At 45.0% G+C, this 17,192-nt stretch overlaps 1 protein-coding gene across 1 annotated transcript in view; it reads right to left on the bottom strand.

Annotated features, from left to right (window-relative positions):
• Positions 1 to 5,591, bottom strand: part of KLHL23 (kelch like family member 23) — an 11,845-nt gene extending 6,254 nt beyond the window's left edge. Inside the window, exons 1-3 of the mRNA XM_026647771.1 lie at positions 5,539 to 5,591; positions 3,296 to 4,510; positions 1,172 to 1,324 (exon numbers count right to left, since the gene is read on the bottom strand). Coding sequence (XP_026503556.1) covers positions 1,172 to 1,324; positions 3,296 to 4,508 — 1,366 coding nt within the window. The 5' untranslated portion in view covers positions 4,509 to 4,510; positions 5,539 to 5,591. The remainder of the gene's footprint in view (positions 1 to 1,171; positions 1,325 to 3,295; positions 4,511 to 5,538) is intronic.
• Positions 5,592 to 17,192: the final 11,601 nt, after the last annotated feature.

Here is a 17,192-nt window from a genome sequence, read left to right as displayed (position 1 = left end):
GCCAGCTCAGGACTCCAGCACCCTGTCTTGCTGAGCCAGACACTCCCGTCTGCTTCAACACAGACCCAGGGTCTGAATCACTTGTCCCAAAGCTGCGAGTTTACCTGAAAACAGCTCACAGGAGTGTGCTTGTCTTTAGCACTCAGATGCCCAACTCCCAATGGGGTCTAAACCCAAATAAATCCGTTTTACCCTGCATAAAGCTTATGCAGGGCAAACTCATAAATTGTTCGCCCTCTATAACACTGATAGAGAGATATGCACAGTTGTTTGCTCCCCCACGTATTAATACATACTCTGGGTAAATTACTAAATAAAAAGTGATTTTATTAAATACAGAAAATAGGATTTAAGTGGTTCCAAGTAGTAACAGACAGAACAAAGTAAGTCACCAAGCAAAATAAAATAAAATGCGCAAATCTATGTCTAATCAAACTAAATACAGATAATCTCACCCTCAGAGATGCTTCAGTAAGTTTTTCTCAGACTGGACACCTTCCAGGCCTGGGCACAATTCTTTCCCCTGGTACAGCTCTTGTTCCAGCTCAGGTGATATCTAGGGGATTCTTCATGATGGCTCCTCTCCCCCTTTGTTCTCTTCCACCCCTTTATATATCTTTTGCATAAGGCAGGAACCCTTTGTCCCTCTGGGTTTCCACCCCCCCTCACTGGAAAAGCACCAGGTTAAAGATGGATTCCAGGTCAGGTGACATGATCACATGTCACTGCAAGACTTCATTGCCCACTTGCCAGCACACACACATACAGGAAGACTAACTGGTAAACACAGCCATCTGCAGACAATGGTCCTGGTTAATGAGAGTCATCAAGATTCCAAACCATCATTAATGGCCCACACTTTACATAATTACAATAGGCCCTCAGAGTTATGTTTTATATTTCTAGTTTTAGATACAAGAGTGGTACATTTCTACAAATAGGATGATCACACTCAGTAGATTATAAGCTTTGTAATGATACCTTACAAGAGACCTTTTGCATGAAGCATATCCCAGTTACATTATATTCATTTATTATCATATTTTTATAAAACCATATAGACTGCAACATCACAAACATTATCTAAAGCAATGACAAAGATCATTAAAACTTCCAACTAGAAGTAACCAAAGTCAAATTCTATATTCCGTAGGGAAGTGTTTCTGTTTACCTGGATGTGGACTTGTAGTGACTATTCTCCATTCATTGCTACCTGAATGGTAGCTCTGAATTTTGTCATAGGTGCAGCTTCCCCTGTAACCATAGTGGCCTCCAATTACATAGATGACTTCACACAGGACACAGGCTGTGGCATTTCCAACACCTATTTATAGTATAAAATTCACAGCACACCTTCAGATTCTGCAGAATACTCACTGCCACTTCCATCAATAATACAAAGTTGAAGTTATTTATTAATTAATATTTTAGTATAAAATTATTCTTCCAGGTATGTAAATGAATGTGTAATAAAAGCACCAAAGAGAACTCTTATGACACCTTATCTTGTCAATATAAGGAAAAGTAAACTAAAACAATAAAGCTTCTTACAAATTTTATTGCATATTAATCAATATCAATCCATCTTTTCAGACCACACAAAAGCCATGTGTAACCTTTATATTTTAGGTACCTCGTTTTGCAGTACTTAAAGTAACACTGACAAAGTGGGTGAGGTAATATCTTTTATTGGACCAACTTCTGTTGGTGAGCGAGACAAACTTTCAAGCTACACAGAGCTCTTCTTCAGGCCTGGCAAAGATATCACAGCTTGTCTCTCTCACCAACAGAAGTTGGTCCAATAAAAGATATTACCTCACCCACCTTCTCTCTAATATCTTGGGATCCACCTGGCTACAACAACACTGCATGCATTACAGAAGCACTGTCAAGGTTAGGATGGAAATTTAACTTATTTTAAAATTATTTTAATTTCATAGAGAATTTTAAATACCATTTTAAAATAATCATTTCTTTACCAAGAAAATCTTCAATGGGAATTGAGGTTACTCAACAACTTACAGAATCGTTTCTACTGTTTTAATCCTCTGAGTGACGTCATTAATGATGCTGTTGTACAAGCAAGGAAGTAAACAAATTGGAGCCATGTCAACTTTATCTCCATTAAAAAAATAGTAACAAAAATGAATGCTTGCCAAATTAATATGGACAAAAATCAGCAAGGAAATTATATGTTTTTAAGCTTCTAAAACACAAGAGAGAAAACACCTATACAAAACAGAAAAAATAGTTTATAGTATAATTCTAATATTCTACTCCTTTATAAATTAGCAATAAATTAGATCAAGAAGAATAATGGTTTATCGTAAAAGGTCTGGACATCTAAGTAACGGCTGCATGAGCAGTATGAATTTTACTGATTTTTAACATTGTCATTATCCATTTTCTAGGTGTTTTGTATTTTACAGACTGCTTATAAAAGAGAGAATATGTAATTTAAAAAAAAACATTATGCAGTGATTTAATTCAGATTTTTTTTACTTGCATTATCTTTGATAACAAGATAATACAGTTTACTCTTTGCAATAGTTCAAATTCAAAATTTAAAAATAACTAAGCAAATCAAATGTTTTTCAATCTGTAGAATAAATTGCTGGCACTTTTCATCTTCCCACCAAGGATCTAATTAAAAGCCCTGGACTGATAATGCACAGAGATGTGATAAAATTACATGAACAGAAGTTATGAATGATGGAAATGTGGCTATAAAGAAATGGATCACAATTGTAAACATTGTGATACCTGGAATTTGTTATTCTGATCAGAAGTTTTTATCAGATAGAACTTAACTGCTGTTTGGATACAAAGTAATTACCATCCATTGGAGCTAAAGTTAAATGATATTTTCATTAGAGTACAATCTGAATCAAAATATTATGATAATTTTATTGGAACTCAGCTTCTGGTTCCACAAGTCACTTTCTGAAGGTCCATGCAGCACCAGAAGGGCTGAAATTGTATAGTGACTTTTCTATACCTTATACAGAAATTTTGCTCACGAGAAGGTAACATTTAAACTGAACATACTACCTGTAAATTTACATTAGTGTTGTTGGATACAGTACTGTACAGAGTTCAGATATTTGGATGTTTCAAGTGGTTTGGCTAATAAAGACCTGAACCGAAACCCATTAAAGTTAATGGGAAAACTCCCATTTACTTCAATGGGCTTGGTACTTCTATGGAGCTGTTTGCCCTAAATGTGGCTGTAGAGTTTACAAGTGGCAAGTGAAAAAGGATAGACATTGAGGCAACCATAGGAAAGGTTACATACCTTTGATCATGTTTGCAATGGGAACCCATTTCTTTTTTAAAGGATCATAGAATTCTGCTTCTTGTGCTGGAGCCCCTTTTCTGTAGCCCCCCAAAGCATAGACACAGCCGCCCAAGGTAACTGCACAATGATAGTACCTTGCATTAAGCATGGGGCAGCCTTCTGTCCATTGGTCAGTTTCACTGTTATATATCCACACAATATCAAGGGCTTCTATGTTGTCAGTTCTATAGCCCCCGGTTACATAAATGTTGGGTCCCAAACTAGTGACCCCATAGCTCTCCCTTGTGTGATCAGGCATGTCCGTTCCCTGTATCCAAGCATTAGTTAAAGGATCCCACACATGGACTTCTGATAAAGGATGCCAGTAATATCCTCCAATCACATACATAGCTGCTGTGGGCCTTTTGGAAATGTCTTTTGGGTTGGTGTTTAATGCATTGTATATCAGAGACCTTATCTTGTTTTCATTAAGCTGGTATTTCTTTCGTAAGCTTAAGGCTGATCTTAAATATATTTCATTTAAATCTATTTTGAGGCAGTTCAGCAGATCAAAAATGCATTCAATTCTTTTCTCCACATCATATGCTATCCATTTAACTACAGGTTCTATGGCTGCCTCTTCTTTCCAAACATTGAGATTCTCTCTGGAGAGAATAAACAGGAGTTTCTCACAGCTGATATCCAGAAATTCTTCCTGCCTCCACACTTCTTCAAATCTTGATAACAATATCCTCCTAGATTCTTTCTCTAGCTCTGAACAAAGGTGATACTCTGCGAAGGAGTGCATCCCTATGCAGTTGACAGTATCTACATGCCTTACCAGAAACTGCTCACAGGCTTTCTTTACTGACACAAACTGGAGTAGATCCGCAGCTTGGAGGAGACTTTGAACATTTCTCTCTGTTATTTGGATTTGTGATGTGTATGCATAATTCACAAGATCCTCCAATATAGTGTGGCTGAGCCCAGGAAGTTTGATCTGATTTTTAGATTTTTCTTTCATGTCAGCTGTGAACATTGCCTTAAAATAATTGCTACAAGCAGCTAAAACAGCTTTGTGGCAAAGGAAGATCACACCAGACGCACACTGAAGAGTAATGTCAGTAAATAAGCCATCCCGGTAAAATGTTCTGAAAGCCTGCAGGAAGTCCACAGGGTGAGAAAGATCGTTGTAAATATAGGTGTAGTCCTCTTCTCCGATCAGAGCCATCGCTGGAATAAAGTCAAACAAAAGGGAGCAGTTTACAGTTATGCAAATTGCCTTGGGTAGTCAGCGCTGAATGTGTTAATTGTCCGTGTACACTGTATCAACGCTGCAGTCCCAAAGGCAAAATATTTCCCAGTCACTAAGCAAAATCACACGCATTTTCAAATAAAGTTTTATTCATGGCTTTATACATATTCAACCACATCCAGAGGGATAGTAAACTCGATGCATATGGATGAGTCTCCTTTCCCCCTTCTAATAACGGGTCCGTGACAGACGTTGCTGTATTGTACTATTGAAAATATTTGACTTCGTACTGCCACAATGCGCACAGAAAAACAGATTTCTCACAACGCAAATATGGCACGTGAAGAGATACCTGAAACCCATAGAGCTTAACATTTTAAATCTATCTCCATGTGGAGTCCAAGCTGCCTAGAGACCAAATGTCCAACTCCAGCGCATTGTAGGAGAGCTGCTGCCTGTGTCAGTACTAAAATGACGCGGGAAGCGCCACTGGAGAGTATCGCACAGCCCTCGGGTGGAGTGGAGTGGCAACTGGGCGCGCGGGGAACTCAAAGGGGACGTGGAGCCTTGCAGCACTGGGTGCCAGCTCCTTGTGGCTCAGCCCACTAGCACAAAGGGGCTCCCGTTGCAGGCAGCCTCAGTCACACCACGGGCTCAGCCTGAAGCCCCGACACGACAGCTGGGCTGGGCTTGTCCTGCTCCGGGTTGGAGGAGCACGGCGGGGAAGCCCGCGCTGCTGCTGCGCACCCTGGATCGGCAGCGCCTGTCCATCCCCACGGCCAGCCTGCTGGAGCCCCTCGGCGACAGAGCCAGGAGAACGCAGGGGAATCCCGCGAGGACCCTCGGCCATCGGCCCTGCGGCAGCGGGGAGGCGGCCAGCAAAGCCCACCAGCAGCCACGCGCCGCGGGGGTGGCGCTGTCGGCTCGCAGCGCGGGCGGGGTAACGCCTCGCGCCCCAGCAGCGCTGCCCGCCCAGCGCGCGGGCCGAGACCGCCGCGCTACTTACCGCTCTGTCTGAGGCGGCCGCCGAGCCTGGGCTGGGGCCGAACTCAGGCGGCGGGCAGCGGCCCCTTTACCATATTCGGGAGAGAGGCTGCCGCCGCGGCCTGCCCACGGGAGGCGGCTGACGAGCTGAGGGGCAGCTCCCGCCCCGTGTCGGTGTCGCAGCTGTCTCCTCTCCCCCCACCCCTCCGCCGCTCCCAGCCCGGCAGCGCCCCCTCCTCAAGGTCACCGCGCCCCTGCGAGACACCAGCGCCCCGCTCCTACAGCTGCGGCTCTGTCTGGCGCGGGGGGGCAGTAGCCGGACTGTGGGGTAGGGCTCCTGCCGGGGCAGGGCCTGGGGCCGCTGCAGCTTTCCCAGGCGGGCAGCTCAGTGACACGCAATCAGGCACAGTCCCGCACAGTGGCCCACGCAGCGAGCATCCCCCCAGCACCTGCCAGGGCCCGCATCAGCCTCTCCTGCAACGCGCCCAGACGCTGCTCAGCCGAACACCGCAAACAGCGAAGGCTACAGACGCAGCAAAGTTAATTGCTCCAGGTGACTTGTAACCTGCTCCGGTGGGCTCCTCTCCTCACGTGTCGAGGCACTCTGAGGGCTTGGCCTGGGCATGCGGAGAGCTCCCCACGTCATGGCTCTCAACCTCCCACTGCCCGTGTGGGACAGAGTGGGACAGACTCCGCATGAGGAACACAGCAAATGATCCATGCAGGAAACCGAAGTAGATACGGAGTTCTCTTTCTGTGGGTGTAAATGACTCTTCTCATCATGTCTAGGTGTCATGTAGACATGTCACAACTAGAGCGGTCTACTATTCTCATTATGTTGATTCTTTTTTCCTCGTGTAAATAATTATCAGCACTAGTAATCCTAAATATGGCTGGAGCATAAGTAATTCTGGGTTTATAATGAATGCTGTCTATCAAAACCAGGGAGCCAAGGCTCCCTTGAAACTGGAAGGACTGGAGAAAAACATTCTCAGAGCAGGACAATTATTTATTTGCTAAGTGCCAGCAATGAGTTCAGTGCTGTAGAAAACACAAAATAAGAGAGTTGCTGTGTCATGGCTCCAAAGGACTGGTGCTAGGACCCCAGCTTTGGAACAGTCAGAGAGCCAGGCCCTCCCTAGAGATCTCTAGGACAAGTCATGTGGCTTCACTGCCTCCTTAGGCTGGACCTCTAGTCCTTCAGCACCCCACTTCACACTGAGAGTGCCGTTCAGTGAGTCCAACTAAAGGCAACCTCTTAGGGAGACATGTACAATCTTGGGAAGCAAAGTGCCTCCTCTGGGACACTCAGCCAGCATTGTAAAACAGAAAAAAGAAAATAGAGAAAAGCAAATTACAGCATAGTCCATCCTGTTCAGCACAGAGCCCAAAGCTCTGTGCCTCACACCTATCTTTGTCCAGATTCAGGTGCATCCTGATGGCTTCCTACAGCCCACACTTAACTTCTACTCCCCAGTCCTTTGTTCCCGAGCTGGGGAGATGTGGCTCGGCCTCCGTGCTGAGAGGCGCAGAAGTCCATATCTCTTTGGGTCTCTGCTTACTAAATGTCCATGTCTGGGCAATTGGATTTACTATTGTCTTATCAAGAGCTCCACTGACATAGGACATAAGACCCCAGACAGTGAGGTGCCATTCACACCTGTGTTTTAGCTTGCCCAGACAGCAAACAGTCCTCCCCTCAGGTAACACTGCAGCAAATAGGGGAAACTGAGGCACTCATAGGCTTCATAAAAATATTACAGAAATTCCTACTTCATCACGTGCTGCCCCTTGGAATTTACAGTGTGAAAGACAAACACACACAAAAACAGAAGGCATTGTGAAGCCTAAGGGATTGGATAACTTGGGAAGGGGAGAGATGTAAAATTTATTTTTGGTGCACTTCTTGTAGGTATCAGAGAAAAAGTGAATCTTAAAGAAGGGATTTAAATGGGGAGAGGATGCAGATGACACACAACTCTACTTATCCTTCAGCACACACACAACTACCACCAAGATGGCCCAGTGCTTGGACAAGCTCAGTTCATGGATGAAGAACAGCTGATTATAGCTGAACAGAAGCAAGACAGAGGTGATGCTGATTGTCAGAGGAAAGAACTGAGAGAACTTTTGCAACCACAGTGGAGAGTCCTTTGATTGAAGTCTTATACCCACAATTGGTCAGTTCAGTCCACAGTTTAGAAGGGCTCCTAGATTCATTGCTGACACTAAGCTCTCACATAGCCCCATTTACAAGTAATCCTTTCTACCATCTCTGTCTGGGTACGAGACTCCACCCAATCCTGGCAGATAATGACCTGGCGTTGATTATATGTGTCTTTGACTTTGTCACCTTTCAGCTGGATTACAGCAATGCAACACCTAAGCGTGAAGCAATCAGCTCTTCATACCTGGTCATGAAGCCATCAGCCCTTAGGAAACTCCAGCTAGTACAGAATGTTGCAGTGCATCTCCTCACCAACACAGGATACTGTGAGCACATCAGACCTGTCCTCTGCTCTCTACATTGGTTTTTGATAGAATATCAAGTCAAGTTCAAGATCTCAGTTCTTATCTTCAAGATGATCAATGTCTTGTGCACAGCAAAGCTCCATTCCTCAGGTGCAATAGAACTTTCTGTCTCAAGTGTAAAGCTTGTCTGTGCAGAGGACAGAGCTTTCTCAGGAGCCAGATCCAGACTGTGGAGTGAATTCCCACAGGAACGAAGGACCATCATAAACCCCACCACCTTGTGCTCTAAGAGCAAAATGCATTTTTGTCCTTTCCTTCTCTAACAAACACATGGCACATGTACATATTTCATTAAAAAAAATCAAACCCCACCAAAACACTACGCTGCACATCAATTTCCTTCTTGGGGAGAGGATGAGAAAGAAAATTAACCACATGTGGCACATGTTAATCACATTGATTAATGCATAACTGGAAGGTGCTTGGATATTATGGTAATGAAGGCAGTACAAAAACCTATATAGAATAGATGCTGGATGCTTCAGTGGAAATCATAAAATCTTTTAACACACTTAATTGTGGATTAACAGGAGACCTGAAAGTCCCTATGCTATTTTTCCTGTCAAACACCTTTCACAAATGCTAAGTTAAGAGATTTAATAACAAAGAATGAGTACACTTCCTGATGTAGCTATAGTTCCTTCAGTGGGTAGCAATAACTATTTTGAATACTTATCCAACCTTGGATTTTTTAGTTGTAAAGTGCCAAGCTATAAAGCCACAGCAATGTTCAAAGATGGAGGACAAATGATCACATGGACAATGAAGTATCACTGCAGAATATCACATTCTATTCAAGATCTCAGTCCTTATTGTGAAGAGGGGAAATCTTGCCCTGTTGAAGTCAATGGCAAGACTCTCCTTGACTTCAGTGGGGTCAGAGTTTCACCCAAAGTGCTTAATGATCTGGGCCTGGAACACGTGACCGGTAAATAAACTAAATCTGCAAGATGAGGATCATTGTTGACAGCTCTGTTCCTGTGGCACAATGAAACTGTCTAAATGCCAAATAAATTCTAAATAAATAATAATACCCTGAGGGCAAAGCTAATTTCTACATGAGATGGCACTTTCCCAGGGTCTAGTCCAAGACTGTTTAACAAACCCTCCACAGGATCTAACAACCATCACAAACTTTGCAACTTTCCCTTTCCTAGTTCAACATGCACTTCTATGAGTTGGACTTTACTAATAAAAATAGAGCACAGTCAGGGCCGGTGCAAGGATATTTTGCGCCCTAGGCGAAACTTCCACCTTGCGCCCCCTTTCCTCCCCCGCCCCCACAACCTCCGAAAACTAGTAAACTTAGCATTATAAACAGCCTGTCAGAATGGGTAAGGGCTTTGTAATGTTTCTTTTTTACCTTTAAGGCATTTCAGTTGTTTGCCATTGCCTCTGATGGTGTCCCATTCAAAGTCTTACTATTGTGCAAAGCTAAACAATTGAGCCTTGCATTGCATCACCAGCCAGGTTAGGCAGGGTGACAAATCCCCCTTGCCCCTGGTGACTAATTTCTACTCCAAGTCTATAAAGCAGACTTTTAAGGTAAATACATTATTCCTTCAATATTACCCATGCACACATCTCACAAAGATTCTCACTCTTGACAAGTTACCAGCCTTGTGTAGATCCCTTCCACGTTTCTCTTTGTGGGTAAGTGCCCTGTAAGACACGTGTGGGGTGCAGTGAGTTTGTCAGGCCTGCAGTGACAGCTGTTTGTGAAGATCAGGGGGCCCTTTGCCAAGGGGTGCTGGTGTCACAGTGAACTGGGGATGGCTGACAGTATGGGGCCGAGCACTGAGGCTGGTGGGACAGGTAACACTCACTGGGCTGGGGGGCAGGCATTGCCGGGATGGGGCAGGGGCAGGTACCTGTCAGTCTCCAGCGCTTGGGTCGCACCAGCAGCCTCTTCACCTCGGAGTCTCCCCCGCTTGCCTGGGGGCCACTCCTTCTCTCAAGCTTCCCGGCTGCTGCCACTGTGGCCGCCCAGGAGGAGGCGGGCAGGGGGTGCCGCTGCGAAGGAGACGCAAGGGGTTGGGCTCGGCTGGGGCTCCGCACCTGCCAGCCGAGAGCAGCAGGAACAGGGCAATGCTCAGGGGAAGCCAGGCGGCCCGAGCCCAGGGCAGTGGCAGCCTCCGCAGCAGCAGGGGCAGGCGGGGAGCATAGCCCGCCATGGGGCAGGAGAGGCCGTGCTGCTGCTGCTGCTGTTTCCCGCCTACAACCGTCCTTCTTCTATGCCCAGGAGCCGCAGAACCCAAGCGTGGTGAGGGGGGAGCTGGGGGTCGCGCCTGCCCAGGCTGCGGCCCGGCCCCCCCCCGGGGGCTCCTGCAGTGGATGCATGTGGCCGGCAGCCCCTGTGCGCCCCCTGGCTCGCCCCCATTCCAACCCCATCCCCAAAGACCCTGCCCTAACTCTGCCCCCTCCCTGCCCCTATTGGATCCCTTCCCCAAATTCCCGCCCCAGCCCTGCTTCTTCCCCCAGCGCGCAGCGTTCCCCCTCCTCCCCCCTCCCTGCCCTCTGAATCAGCTGTGTTGCGGCGCAAGGGCTGGGAGGGAGGAGAAGCAGGATGTGGCGGTGCACTCGCAGCGGAGGTGAGTTGGAGCAGGGCGGCGGGGCCACGGGGAGCTGCTGGTGGGTCACCACCCGCATGCACCTGCTGCAGCCTGCAGGAGCCCCCGGGGGGGCACTGGGCCGCAGCCTGGGCAGGAGGGGCGGGGGGGCGCATCTGACCCCCACTAGCGGTGGCTCCTCCATGGCTGGGGCTCGCCGCCCCCGCAAGCTGACACTCTGACTCTCTAGTCCTCCAGAAGTCAGCTCCTCCCTGCCAAGCCAGGGCACCGCTTTTTGGCACCCCCAACCACTTGGCGCCCTAGGCAACCGCCTAGTTCGCCTAGTGGTTGCACTGGCCCTGAGCACAGTGTGATAAAGGAAGTGTGGGGGGGTACCTCCCTTTGATGGACCTCCAGCCAACCCGTTAGCTGTACAATCCCTCTTGGTGTCTGTTCTCTGCATGCTTTACCTGTAAAGGGTTAACAAGCCCACAGGTAAAAGAAAAGGAGTGGGCACCTGACCAAAAGAGCCAATGGGAAGGCTAGAACTTTTAAAATTGGGAAAGAAACTTTCCCTTTGTCTGTTATTCTCCCAAGAAGGAAACACTTAGCAGCAATGCTATAAGCAGGAATGCTGTGTAAGGCTTGAACCAGGTATACAAATTCATCTTCCAAATCTAGAAAAAAATCATTGGACAGGGCATGTTTAAATAGACACAAATAGGTTTATTTCTTTGTTTTGGCTTGTGGATCTCCTCTGTGCTAACCCCACATGCTTTTGTTTGTTTGTAATCTTTAAGAAAGATATTTTGGGTGCTTAATTTGTGGAACTGCTCCTTTAAAATCCTTGCAGGCCCCCACCTTCTGCACTCGGAGTGACAGAGTGGGGATTCAGCCTTGACAACAGTAGACAAACTAAAAACTATATTTAAAACACAATTTCCTTCTTAGGAGAAACAGGGAAAAGAAAGAATCACACATGACAGCTAGTCACATCCCTTAATGCATTACTAGAAGGCACTCAGACACTACAGTATTGGAATTTGAACAGAACAACTTGAAATTTTAATTTAATTTCTTTTACTAAATCTAGTGGTCTGCAACTACTCTAAAGGAGAGTAGCCAGCACTGACCTTTCCAAAGAGAATAAGAGCTTCTCCATATCACACTAGATTACGAAAGCCAAAGTAGACAAAAGGAATGCATGCAAAAATATTGTTCATTGCTTGCAAACTAAACTATGTAAAAGATTCACCTCAATTTTAACACTGAGTTTCAACTGTAAAATAGGCATGAAAAGTGCTGAAGGTCATGCCTGTAGAAATGTTAACAAAATGAAGGTGAAATGTGAACCATGGAAGTGAAAATGTATGGGCAGGGTCTTTCAGGTTTTATTGCTTGGGGAATTAAAGTTAATAAATCCAGTTAAATAATGCAAATTAAATAATGCAATTGTGTTTTGTTTAGCTCCCAGTTTAAATCTTATTTTTAGAATGAAGGTTTTCAGGGCTTATGTTTATATTTTTATGAGTTAACATATACTAGCAGTGACACTGGCAATGACTATTCAATCATGTTACTTTATTTAAGGCTTAAGAACATAAGAAAAATGGCCATAGTGGGTCAGACCAAAGGTCCATCCAGCCCAGTATCCTGTCTACCAACAGTGGCCAATGCCAGGTGCCCTAACAGGTAATGATCAAGTGATCTCTCTCCTGCCGTCCATTACCAGCCTCTGACAAACAGAGGCTAGGGACATCATTCTTTACCCATCCTGGCTAATAGCCATTAATGGACTTAACCTCCATGAATTTATCTAGTTCTCTTTTAAACCCTGTTATAGTTCTAGCCTTCACAACTTCCTCAGGCAAGGAGTTCCACAGGTTGGGACCTGTTCCAAACCCCTAATCATTTTAGTTGCCCTTCTCTGAACCTTTTCTAATGCCAGTATATCTTTTTTGAGATGAGGAGACCACATCTGTACACAGTATTCAAGATGTGGGAGTACCATGGATTTATATAAGGGCAATAAGATATTCTCTGTCTTATTCTCTATCCCTTTTTTAATGATTCCTAACATCCTGTTTGCTTTTTTGACTGCCGCTGCACACTGCGTGGACGTTTTCAGAGAACTATCCACGATGACTCCAAGATCTCTTTCCTGATCAGTTGTAGCTAATTTAGCCCCCATCATATTGTATGTATAGTTGGGGTTATTTTTTCCAGTGTGCATTACTTTACATTTATCCACATTAAATTTCATTTGCCATTTTGTTGCCCAATCACTTAGTTTTGTGAGAAGTTTTTGAAGTTCTTCACAGTCTGCTTTGGTCTTAACTATCTTGAGCAGTTTAGCATAATCTGCAAACTTTGCCACCTCACTGTTTACCCCTTTCTCCAGATCATTTATGAATAAGTTGAACAGGATTGGTGCTAGGACTGATCCTTGGGGAACACCACTAGTTACCCCTCTCCATTCGGAAAATTTACCATTTATTCCTACCCTTTGTTCCCTGTGTTTTAACCAGTTCTCAATCCATGAAAGGATCTTCCCTCTTATCCCATGACAACTTAATTTACATAAGAGCCTTTGGTGAGGGACCTTGTTAAAGGCTTTCTGGAAATCTAAGTACATTATGTCCACTGGATCCCCCTTGTCCACGTTTGTTGACCCCTTCAAAGAACTCTAATAGATTAGTAAGACATGATTTCCCTTGACAGAAACCATGTTGACTTTTGCCAAACAATTTATATTCTTCTATGTGTCTGACAATTTTATTCTTTACTATTGTTTCAACTAATTTGTGCAGTACTGACGTTAGACTTACCGGTCTGTAATTGCCGGGATCACCTCTAGAGCCCTTTTTAAATATTGACGTTACATTACCTATATTCCAGTCATTGGGTACAGAAGCTGATTTAAAGGACAGTTTACAAACCATAGTTAATAGTTCCGCAATTTCAAATTTGAGTTCTTTCAGAACTCTTGGGTGAATGCCATCTGGTCCCGGTGACTTGTTACTGTTAAGTTTATCAATTAATTCCAAAACTTCCTCTCGTGACACTTCAATCTGTGACAATTCCTCAGATTTCTCACCTACAAAGGATGGCTCAGGTTTGGGAATCTCCCTAACATCCTCAGCCGTGAAGACTGAAGCAAAGAATTAATTTAGTTTCTCCGCAATGACTTTATCGTCTTTAAGTGCTCCTTTTGTATCTAGATCGTCCAGGGGCCCCACTGGTTGTTTAGCCGGCTTCCTGCTTCTGATATACTTAAAAAACATTTTGTTATTACCTTTTGAGTTTTTGGCTAGCTGTTCTTCAAACTTCTTTTTGGATTTTCTTATTACATTTTTACATTTAATTTGGCAGTGTTTATGCTCCTTTATATTTACCTCACTAGGATTTGACTTCCACTTTTTAAAAGATGCCTTTTTATCTCTCACTGCTTCTCTTACATGGTTGTTAAGCCACGGTGGCTCTTTTTTAGTTATTTTACTGTATTTTTTTAATTTGGGGTATACATTTAAGTTGGGCCTCTATTATGGTGTCTTTGAAAAGTGCCCATGCAGCTTGCAGGGATTTCACTCTAGTCACTGTACCTTTTAATTTCTGTTTAACTAACCTCCTCATTTTTGCATAGTTCCCCCTCTGAAATTAAATGCCACAGTTGGGCTGTTGAGGTGTTCTTCCCACCACAGGAATGTTAAATGTTATTATATTATCGTCACTATTTCCAAGCGGTCCTGACCGTCCTGTTATAGTTACCTCTTGGTCCAGATCCTGTGCTCCACTCAGGACTAAATCAAGAATTGCCTCTCCCCTTATGGGTTCCTGTACCAGCTGCTCCAAGAAGCAGTCATTTAAAGTATCGAGAAATTTTGTCTCTGCATTTCGTCCTGAGGTGACATGTACCCAGTCAATATGGGGATAATTGAAATCCCCCACTATTATTGAGTTCTTTATTTTGATAGCCTCTCTAATCTCCCTTAGCATTTCATCACTATCACTGTCTTGGTCAGGTGGTCGATAATAGATCCCTACTGTTATATTCTTATTAGAGCATGGAATTACTATCCATAGAGATTCTATGGAACATGTGGATTCATTTAAGATTTTTACATTATTTGAGTCTACATTTTCTTTCACATATAGTGCCACTCCCCCCCAGCATGACCTGTTCTGTCCTTCCGATATATTTTGTACCCCGGAATGACTGTGTCCCATTGATTGTCCTCACTCCACCAGGTTTCTGTGATGCCTATTATATCAATATCCTCCTTTAACACGAGGCACTCTAGTTCACCCATCTTATTATTTGGACTTCTAGCATTTGTGTACAAGCACTTTAAAAACTTGTCTCTGTTTTATTTGTTTGCCCTTTTCTGATGTGTCAGATTCTTTTTTATGTGAATGTTTCTCATCTGATCTGGCCCATACTTTATCCTCTTCCATCCTCTCCTCCTGACTAAAACCTAGACAATCTCTATCAATAGACTCTCTTCTAAGAGAAGTCTCTGTCCGATCCACGTGCCCCTCTGCAGCAATCAGCTTTCCCCCATCTCTTAGGGCTGGTCTACACCCAGCCGCTAGTTCGGCGGCTGGGGATCGAAGTTCTGGGTTCGACTTATCGCGTCTGGTCTGGACGCGATAAGTCGAACCAGGAAGTGCTCGCCGTCGACTGCGGTACTCCAGCTCGGCGAGAGGAGTACCGCGGAGTCGACGGGGAGCTTGCCTGCCGCGTGTGGACCGCGTCTGAACTGCGGTAAGTTCGAAGTAAGGTATGTCGACTTCAGCTACGTTATTCACGTAGCTGAAGTTGCGTACCTTACTTCGACTTGGGGGGTTAGTGTAGACCAGGCCTTAGTTTAAAAACTGCTCTGCAACCTTTTTAACGTTAAGTGCCAGCAGTTTGGATCCACTTTGGTTTAGGTGGAGCCCACCTTCCTGTATAGGCTCCCTCATCCCAAAAGTTTCCCAGTTCCTAATAAATCTAAACCCCTCTTTGTTGTATCCACCAAGCAAAGTATTAACAACTTCAACAGAACTTTATTTACAGTGGAAGTCTCTTTTTCAAGCCGTAGCTGCACACTCTGTAACTCTCCCAGCCTCCTCAACTCCTCCCCCCTCCTTCCTGTTTCCTGTCCTTTCAGACTCCCAACAGCCAGTGCTCCCAGTTCCAATAATCACATGCAGCATCTAAACACCACACTCTTCTCCACACTATTGTCTCATTCACGCATTGAGACTCTGAAGCTCTGCCTGCCTACCTGGCCCTGTGCGTGGAACTGGAAACATTTCTGAGAATGCTACCATAGAGGTCCTGGATTTCAGTCTCTTCCCTAGCAGCCTAAATTTGGCTTCCAGGATGTCTCTCCTACCCTTCCCTATGTCATTGGTACCTACATGTACCAAGACCACCGGTTCCTCCTCAGCACTACACATAAGTGTATCTAGATGCCTTGAGAGATCTGCAACCTTCACACCAGGCAGGCAAGTCACCATACGGTTCTCCCGGTCATCACAAACCCAGCTATCTAAGTTTCTAATTATCGAATCTCCCATTACTAACACCTGCCTTTTCTTAATGACTGGAGTTCCCTCCCCTGGAGAGGTAACCTCAGTGTGAGAGGATACTCCAACATCATCTGGAAGGAGGGTCCCAAAGGCTCTGCTTCCCTTCCCTGAGCCTTTCATCCTCCTTAACAGCGCAGTGGCTGTCTGACCGGAGGTGGGACAAATCTACAGTGTCCTAAAGCCTCATCAACATACCTCTCTGCCTCCCTTAGCTCCTTCAGTTCCCCTACCCTGGCCTCCAAAGCCCGTACGCGGTCTCTGAGGGCCAGGAGCTCCTTGCACCAAATGCACACATACGCCATCAGCCCACAGGGCAGGTAATCATACATGCTACACTGAGTGCAATAAACAGGATAGCCCCCACTCTGCTGCTGGGCTTCTCCCCGCATTCTCTCCTACAGCTACCTAGGTTAATGATAGGGTTTTGTTTAAATCAAGAAGTTTAGTTTAAAGGTTTTAAAGAATGGCAAGTGTACCTCGCCCCCTTCCCAATTCCCTCTTGAAACTCCCTGTTAGTGGCCCCTGGTTGCTTGCTCACTGCTTTATAAAGCCCTGGCGTTCCTGATAGTCCCCCCCCCCCACCCGACTAAGGCTCAGCCAATGAACAGAGGTTTCTAGATTTCAAACCTTGTTTAGAAGCTCACAGCTTCCAACTGTCGGCCACAGCACACGGTCCTTCAAACAAACAGACAGACACACACAAGCTCAGCACACAGCAAGTAACCCCCAAATACAAACACACACTACAGACAGCTACTAGATCTACATTAATTTTCAAACAACTATTTTTACACAGAGACAGGGAGTGGAAGGCTCTGGTAGCACGAATGCAAACATCTTGTCTGTTGTAACAACATCAGGTTCTCAGTTGCCAGCTACTGGGATTTTATTTACAAGATGACTGACAGCCAGCAAACATTAAAACTTGGCACCACCAGCCTTCCCATTGATCTGTGACACAACATTGTCAGCAAACAGACTGGAGAAAGTGCTTGATAACCATGCAGAGAAATGTTTT

This window comes from Terrapene carolina, unplaced genomic scaffold, assembly GCF_002925995.2.
Source record: "Terrapene carolina triunguis isolate 2854851 unplaced genomic scaffold, T_m_triunguis-2.0 Scaffold62, whole genome shotgun sequence".
Taxonomy (NCBI): domain Eukaryota; kingdom Metazoa; phylum Chordata; order Testudines; family Emydidae; genus Terrapene; species Terrapene triunguis.
This window is presented reverse-complemented; position numbering and strand designations above follow the sequence as displayed.